Below are 9,202 nucleotides of genomic sequence, written 5' to 3'. Positions count from 1 at the left end.
GGCAGCACGGGTGCCTCAGCAAATCCCTGGATCGTTTTGGCAGCACGGGTGCCTCAGCAAATCCCTGGATCGTTTTGGCAGCACGGGTGCCTCACCAAATCCCTGAATCGTTTCGGCAAGCGCGGGAACTGCCTCAACAAATCCCTGGTCCATCACGGCAAGCGCGGGAACTGCCTCAACAAATCCCTGGTCCATCACGGCAAGCGCGGGAACTGCCTTAACAAATCTCTGGTCCATCATGGCAAGCGCGGGAATTGCCTCAACAAATTCCTGTTCCACCAGCAGAGCATCGACCTGCTTCATCAAATTCAATACCTTTCCTAATGGCCCTTTTCTGAGCCTTGACAAAATAATGTTCACTTCTTTACTCGTTACTTACCATGATATCTCTCAAACCTCGGTTTGCTTGCTATCCGGTAAGCAACAAGTAAAGAGGGGCAGTTGTGAACACCCAATTTTGTCCGGCCCAGAAAAAGCCCAAAAAATCATTTTATGTATTTTGATATTTTCCAAAATTTTAATATTTGATGAATAAAAATTATTAAAATATTTTTATGAATTTTTTATAATTATTTTCGAAATTTTCTAAATATAAGAAAACAAAACAAAATCAAGTTCCTAAATCTAATGATTAGGTTAACTATAAATTCGAAAAATAATAAACAAATGAAGTTCCTAAATCCAAGTGATTAGGTTAACTGAAAATTCAAAATAATGATAAATTAATATTGATTTCAAGTGGTTAGGTTGACCAAAATTTTCAAAACTAATTTAAATTCAAAAAAAAGTTTTTTTATTTATTTTAATTTTTTGAAATTTTTAATGTATAGGAAATAATTATATTTATTTTTGTCCATGTTTTTATAAAATTTTCGAAATAATTTAAATAAGTTAAATAATTAAATATACTAACAACCTAATTTAAATTTGAAAAAGGAATAACAGAAAATTATTTAAATAATATGAAAAGATATAGTCAAACCAGTCTGTTAAGATCCCTAAAATTAAGAGATTAAATTTATTTAAATTTGAAATTTTGTTAACCTAAATGTTAGGATTCGGTGGTTGAAAGTTCGCTATAAATAGAGCCTATAGTGAACATAAAAGGGGGACACTGAAAACACTAAAAAAGCTCTGTAAAAAAGCCACCTACACTAAGAGAGAAAAAAACTCTCCTTTACTTTCAGAGCGATCCAGTGCAGGCAGATCCATGCCATTTCCATGCACTTGCGTGGAACATTGAATCACAACAGTCCCATCCAACACGGACACGCCACGTGTCCAGACTCTTCACACCATCATCTCCTCATCCACTCACCTGCTGCCAAGTGTCCAAGAGTTACCCAAGTACCACACACTAGTCTCATCCTCACATGGCAAATTCCCACAAAAAGGTAGGCATTTGTTATATAATTTATTCTATTCTTCACTACTTTCATATTATAACAACATCATCCAATATATTATTTTTAATCATATAATAATTTTATTTGACATAAAATAAAATAATAAAAAAACAATAGCATATATTTAAATAATTTTTTGGAATAAACAAAAAATAATTTTTATATATCTATTTATTAATCACACCTTTCTAATAAAAATCATTTTCTAGAAATAACTTGGATAGACTCATAAATTGTTTTTGACCTTTTTTTTTATAAATAAAAAAAAATGACAAATAAGCTTTTCAAAAAAATAAATTAGTTTTGAGATTTAATCAAAGATGGAGAGAAGGTCGCCCTGGAGGCCTCTTTCTTCTCAGATCATCTTCGAAAGGTCGCGCTACGCCGCTTCTTTTCAATCGATTAAATCTCAAAATCTACTTATTCCATTTTTTAAATGACAAAATAAAATAAAAACTTTTTTCCAATAATAAACAACACTTGCAAAATATATATTTTTGACTAAAAAATATATTTTCTTTAATTAAAATACATCCAACCAATAAACCATTTTCTACTTAAAGAACTACGTAAGCCTTGATTCCCTTAAAAGGGATACGTAGGACCAGGGTCAATCTTGTCAGGCATAATAATAAAAAACTATTTTTTCTTCTTAATAATTGATTAATTAATCATAAAATTTAATAATAAGGATAATAATAATAAGGTCATATATTTTAATGAAGGGTACCGCTTAAGGCGGGCGGGTATGGTGCTAATAGCTTCCCTACCTTGTAACCGACTCCCGAACCTGGATATCAAAAATCCAAAAGCCCAAGGTAATTGGGCTTAAAAGATTTTTCTACATTTTTAACTATAAAATGTAGTGGCGACTCTAAACAAAGTCGTGCAGCCGAAAATCGGGGCGCGACATTTTGATACTATTAAGGATATCTTCTCACTTTTTGGGTAAGAAATTAATCTCTTTCAAGGCATGTGATTGCTCATTCCAACAAATGTTACCACCATGAATCAAACACTTAATCTTTAGTCATCCTGAAAATGTAGCAGAGGCTTACACTATTTGACTAACACATTGTTGGTATATAGTTATGATTGAGTTTGTAGATAAAATTATTCATTTCAACTATTAAATATTTTATTTTATTTTATTTTGAAGGATTCAAATTCCAAAACTATATAATTAAAGCTAGAACAACGTCAATGAAAATCAGTTTTTTATTTATAATAAGCATGCTGTTATATACAAAATTATTTCTTGTACTTATTTCTTAGGTAAAGGGGAAGAGAAGAGAACAATATCATTGGAGATAATGGAAAGGATGAAAAGTAAAGAATAAAAGACAAGAGATAAAATAAAAAAGTTGAGTATGAAAAAATAAAAGTAAAAATTATGGGTAGTTTGTTTAGGTGTACATGATTATTTTTTCATTAAGAAAATATCCAAAAATGATATTTCTTAATATTCTCTAATGATATTAAATCATTTTTATATGACATCCAATCATTTTTATTTCCTAATGACATTCAATCACTTTTATATTCCTAGTACAAGGTCATTATACTTGTTTTTATCTATTATCAATAATTTTATTATTACTATATGATAAAAAATGTTAGTGATAGTAAGCTCTCAACAAACTCATTTGTATGAAATTAGACGTCTATAAAATATGTTCAAGGTAGGGATTGTACTAGTGATGATTGCTTTCCTTTTTACATAATGTAATTTTGTAGTCTCAACTAATTAATCATCCCTCCAAAAAAATTGTGTAAAATTTGATTTGAGAACAAAAACAGACGACAAAATCAAAGAATACATATTAAAAATGCTTCTAAATCATTTTTAATTATAAAAATGTAAATAAAAAAGTATACAACCCGTGATTGCAGGAGCTAAAAGCTAATTATTCATTTAAATGAGATTAAAATTTTCAGGATATATAAATGATTCTTGGATGTATTAAATACTGTTTTTCTTTTTCTTTTTTTGGAACATGTTTTTCTTATTACGACTGTTTTGTACCTTATTTTTAAAATTAAATATTGAAATATCAGCAATAGGTGTGCTTCGCCTCAAACAAAAGTAGGAGATTTGGAATCATTTATTTAATTAGAAATAAAGGATACATTAGCGATTCTCTTTTAATATTCATTATACCCTAATTTGATAATGGTTGAAGATGATAGAGATATACAATCCAATCCTAAAAATGGAAAGATTGTTTTTAGGATTTGAATACAACAAAGAATTTTACTATTTGGCTCATCCTAACAAAATATGCTTATGAATTTAATTCTTGAGTAATGAAAATTTTAATTTCATTTTTAAGAATCTAAAGTATTAATTAAAGTTAGTCGTTTTCTTTGAGATTTACATTATATTTGTGTGAGCCACTAGTACTATAATATATAAACTTTGTTTTTTATAAATAACTACTTGACCATCATTTAGAATTCTTAAAGATCAAATAAAACTTTTGGCTATTTATAAAAACTAAACTAAAAACATATTTGTTTAATTTTCTCAAAACCCAATTTGAATATTTACTGTTATTTTTACTATTAGCTACTTACATACTTAGAAAATAAGTGAAGGGCATTTTCTAAATATCAAACAATGCTAGGGGCATATATGCATATATAGCTGCAAAAAATGAAAGTAACTCCAAGGAGTATAATATATATTTTATTTTATTACAATCCACTAATTCTTGTATTCTTGTAACCAAAGCACTCTCATCTTCACACCATAAAAGGAGGAGAGTTTCCAGGTTTTTGTCTTCCTCTAGTTCCACAAATCCCTTTTTTTCTGCTTCAGTTTCCTCTTCTTTTAATTTGTCCGTAGTAAACACCAGCTGCAACAAGAGGAGTGAAACAAGCACTAGTTAGTTTGAAAGTTAAGAAAAGAGAACATTTTCAATATATTCTTCCTTTTTCTTTGGCTATCTTCAATGTCAAACATCACAAGTTGTGATAGTGTGAGCTTCTCCACTGAGAATACAAGAGAAGATGCAGTTAAGCAGCAATTAGAGATACTTGGCCAGTTCAATAGTCCTAATTCTACATCTCATACTTCAACAACAACGACAACAACAAATAATAATAATAATTATTATAGCAATGTTTCCAACACAAGTTCACAACCACTTTCTTCTGCTAAGAGGAAAAGAAGCCTGCCAGGAAATCCAGGTAACATTTCTAACAACCTTCTAAGTTAAGTGGATTTCATTATTCTCATTTAATTAGTGCTTTGTTATCATATGCTAATACCTAGCTAGAATATCATATAATAAATTGAAATTATATGGTATCTTTCCTTAATAAAAACGGATCAGCTTATACCTCTTCCTCCCCCTTATTGATTCTAAAAATGAAACAATGATTTAGAGTTTGCTTGTATATTTTCTGAAAATTATGTTTTCAAAATTGACACCCCATACATTAAATTCCTTGAAAACAGCATGCTTAATTAATTAGAGTGCATTTGTTGTCTTAGAAAAATTAATCAGAGTGCACATAATTAAGTTTTTTATAGGCAACATGAAAGAGGATAAAGTTTGATCTGGCACAAGCCATGAGGATAGTCAAGATATTAATTTGATGAATTAATCTGGTCTCATGAACCTTCTTCTTTTAAGCTAAAACAAGGATCTGGGGACTGGAAATGTTTACAATTATTGCTCCTCCTCACTGTTGACTTTGCTTCACAACTTTTTGTTCTTTTTCCTTTGTTTTTTTATATATACTTTCTTATGAAATACTATTGTGTATCTCAATTAATCTCTCTCTATATTCATGCTACTTTGTGAGGGTGCTTGATGTATTTTCATCCTTGTGTTTATATGCGTTTTTTTTATATAATATGAGTACCTTCCACTTAATTAACCCTTTTCAGTATACATTTATATAAGTATCCCCACTTTCCTAGTTTTTTGTCACTTTCTAGTTTCGTCTGTCATTTCACAAAACATTTTAAATAAATATTAAATTCTATTATATGTATGTTAAAATTTAAATGTCATATTTTATCTTTATCTCCTAATTTTATTTTTTATACATACATTTGTTGTTTTATTATGCTCAAGTCATAACAAATATTGTACATAAAGGATTTTCCATAAATGTTTTTCGTTTTTGGTTTGAGTTCAGACCCAAGTGCTGAAGTCATAGCTCTATCACCAAATGCACTCATGGCCACAAACAGGTTCCTATGTGAAATATGCAACAAAGGGTTTCAAAGAGACCAAAACCTTCAATTGCACCGTCGAGGCCATAACTTGCCATGGAAGCTTAAACAGAGAACAAGTACAGAAATTAGAAAGAGAGTTTATGTTTGCCCTGAACCCTCATGTGTTCATCATAACCCAGCAAGAGCACTAGGTGATCTTACTGGTATTAAAAAGCACTTTTGCAGAAAGCATGGTGAGAAGAAGTGGAAATGTGATAAGTGCTCCAAGAAATATGCTGTTCAATCTGACTGGAAAGCTCATTCAAAAATCTGTGGTACGAGGGAGTACAAATGTGACTGTGGCACCCTCTTTTCCAGGTAGATATATCACACCTTTCTATAGACACTTGATAAATTACTAACCATTCTCTTGTTATCAAACATAAATAATTATTATCACGAGAAGGTTGAATAAACAAGTATTTGTTTTCTCAAATTATGTCATAAATTATATTTTATATTAATAAAAATATATTATATTAATTAAAAAATATAGTATTTACCATTTTTTCTATTTTTTTTACTAGAAGGTGGAATGTAAGTCATGAATATTCATATATAATGTCTTAGGCAAGTTGCATGCACTAACCGTCCACAAATAAAATGGGCCATATCTGGAGCTTGCAGCTTTTTCTTTGATCACACATGCATGCACACCCTTGTTGAATTCTACATATAATTAGAACGACAAATTCATTTCAATGATATAGTTTTAACATTTTCTCTTGTTATATTGAGCATAGCTCAGACCCGTCTCTCTGGTTTACAAGGATAACTAATTTTTCTTGTTAATAAAGTTTTCTATTTGCCCCCGTCAAAGTTTCCATATCTAGCGAATATTTGTCTTACTTATTTTATTTCATAATGATACCCATGTGTGGCTCTCGTGAACAATTTATCCGATACTATAATCTTTGTATCATCTTGCTTCTTTTTAACTTTATATATAATATGCAATCATGTTTACATATAAAATAGAATGTCTAACCTGTATTAAATCTAGATCCAAAAACACATTTCTTTAAATATATAGATACATGTCAATATATATATATATATAGATCTTGTAACATTACCATATTTTATCTCTCTACATCTCTCTTTTTTCTCCATATTTATCCATTATGTCTCACAAATAACTCACTCCCCATGGTTTGGTTCAATTCTTAATATTATATATTTACATATATATATATATATATATGTATATATATATATCTGCAGAAGAGATAGCTTCATTACCCATAGAGCTTTCTGTGATGCACTGGCAGAGGAAAACAACAAAGGCAATGAAGGACAATTGTCAAAGATGGATTCAAACTTGCAATGCCAATCAATCCCAAACCTGGTTCCATCATTACCAATCAACACCAACATTATTCCCATCCCACAAATTGGAGGGACAGCATCAGAATTCAACAACAAAAATAATCCATTATCATCATTACAAATTCCTGCAAGTTCAAAAGCCTTCAACATGGCAATAAGAAACTCTTCTCCCTCTCTTCAACTGAGTTCAAACATTTTAGCTTCTCATGAAAGCTCGTCACTCATGTCTGCCACTGCATTACTTCAAAAGGCTGCTCAAATGGGTGCAACCGTGAGTAATAATAATAGCAATGTTTCTACCACCATGGCACCACCATCATATGGTTTGGTGCAATTACAACAACCACCGCCAAATAATGTTTATTCCTTCATGAACCACTACATGCAACAACAACAACATGATCATATTTCATCTCATTATAATAGTTTCAATGCACATCATGAGATGAGTACTGGTGATAATGCAGAAGGTATTGTTGTTGGAATGAATGGTGGGGATATGTTTAATGTTATATTGGATCAAAGTAAGGCGTTATCTAAGATCATAGATCAGAATAGTAGAAGCATTAACAATGGGGTTTTGCATCAAACAAATGGAGGGTCAAGTGGTGGTGCTCTTAACATTGGTGGCGAAACTAAGGGAAGTGGTGATGTAATGACTCTGGACTTGTTGGGTATAGGAGGTGGTGACGGTGGCAGTGGTGAAAATATGCATGGGAATTTGAATATCTATGGTGGTGGTGCCCAACAAGATGAAACTGCTGCAGCAGATGATTTTTGGAGAAATTGGTCAACCAAGAATGCAGGTTTTGGATCATTTTCAGCATCTAGCAGCATGTGAACACACAACCCTTATAGTTGGTGGTGCTTTTTTTATTGCTTTGACCACTCCTCCTTTCGGCCATATATAGTAATAAAGAATTTGATCAGATCAGAGAATATATTCTTGCATGTTAGTTAGAGGAAGAAACTGCTTTGTTTTTTTTTTTGTCTGTATCATTTTAGTGTATAACACCTCAATTATGAGGGTTTAAGTATCTCTCACTCAATCAGACGTCGCATGTTAAATAGCACAAGACAAGAATTTTTTCAGCTCCAACAATACCTAAGAACCTCTCACAAAATCATAGAGAAAAGAGGTGTCTTCGATCTTTCTAAAAAGCAAGAGAAGTTAAATTTGGTCAACTTTACCCATGCGGAAAAGATCTTGTCTCGAATACTGTCTTACACCAGTTAAAATATGACATTAATTAAAAAATTAAATTATTGTTATTATTGTTTTTGTTTACACTTAATGAGATATCCAACTTGGAATATCATATCTTTGTTCTACAATGGCATGGTGATACAACCAAGTAGTTGAGGTTTGAATTCTAACACTAACCCGAACCTCAGATAACTTAATTGCAGACAAGTAGTTACTCCTTCTCATAAATTTGTACAAACTAATGATGTTCAGAGTGGCAAATATTAAGATTACTGGTTTAATATTGTTAAGAGTCCTCTATTCAATTATGTATTGCTTCATTTTTAAAAACATCTCAATTTTTTTTATGGGAATTGTTAGTTGTTAGTATGTTAGTATTTTTACTGTGGGTGAGACTCCACTTTCAACCTCATTCACCTTAACTATCAAACTATCTTATAACTTCTTTTTTGTCGATGGTGAGACCTACACTCTATTCCTTACGTCCTCCATCTTCATTGTCAAACCACTTTAATAATATAATAATATATATTTTTTATAAGTAATAATATAATATAATAATAGTTTATGCACCTAGTCTTAATTTCTAGGAGGAATGAGAACCACAAAAACGAGAGATAAGAGTTATCCCATTCCCATCCGAAGAGTCACAAACGGCCCCACACACAAACAAAACCAACTAGAACCCATCACTTCATTTCTTTTCTTAGACTTGCAACCCTACTTGTGATTCGTAGTGGAGGGTGTATGTGAATTAGAGAAGCTCTTATCAAAGACTTCCCTACCAAATGAAATGAGGTCAGTTCATCACAAGATAGCTAGGGAAAAGTATATGACATTATATACACCGTAAATTATACTTTACATTGGTACCGCACCATAATATAGACATATCAGAAAAGAGTATTAAATCTATGCACTTATTAAGAAGAGAAGATGAAGATTGATCAAGAACTTATGATTAGTTCTTGAAGAGTGATAAGAGATTGAGAATAAGAATGAAAGCTTTTAGCTAATTTGAATATTATT

The 9,202-nt window shown here is 31.1% G+C and overlaps 1 protein-coding gene across 1 annotated transcript; it reads left to right on the top strand.

Moving 5' to 3' along the window:
- Positions 4,106–8,058, top strand: LOC109346205 (protein indeterminate-domain 2-like). Its single transcript, XM_019585626.1, has 3 exons — positions 4,106–4,598; positions 5,559–5,955; positions 6,862–8,058. Exons 1-3 carry the CDS (start codon positions 4,361–4,363, stop codon positions 7,805–7,807), a joined length of 1,581 nt encoding a protein of 526 aa, XP_019441171.1. The 5' UTR covers positions 4,106–4,360; the 3' UTR covers positions 7,808–8,058.

This window comes from Lupinus angustifolius, chromosome LG04, assembly GCF_001865875.1.
Source record: "Lupinus angustifolius cultivar Tanjil chromosome LG04, LupAngTanjil_v1.0, whole genome shotgun sequence".
Taxonomy (NCBI): domain Eukaryota; kingdom Viridiplantae; phylum Streptophyta; class Magnoliopsida; order Fabales; family Fabaceae; genus Lupinus; species Lupinus angustifolius.
The sequence above is the reverse complement of the archived record's forward strand: the minus strand, read 5'-3'. Positions and strand labels throughout refer to the sequence as shown.

What these genes read in the sequence shown, in the direction of transcription:
- LOC109346205 (XM_019585626.1), top strand. Translation starts at nt 4,361, where the DNA reads ATGTCAAACATCACAAGTTGTGATAGTGTGAGCTTCTCCACTGAGAAT. An exon ending in AAGCCTGCCAGGAAATCCAG is followed by an intron (nt 4,599 to 5,558) that starts GTAACATTTCTA and finishes GTTTGAGTTCAG; the next exon opens with ACCCAAGTGCTGAAGTCATA. An exon ending in TGTGGCACCCTCTTTTCCAG is followed by an intron (nt 5,956 to 6,861) that starts GTAGATATATCA and finishes ATATATCTGCAG; the next exon opens with AAGAGATAGCTTCATTACCC.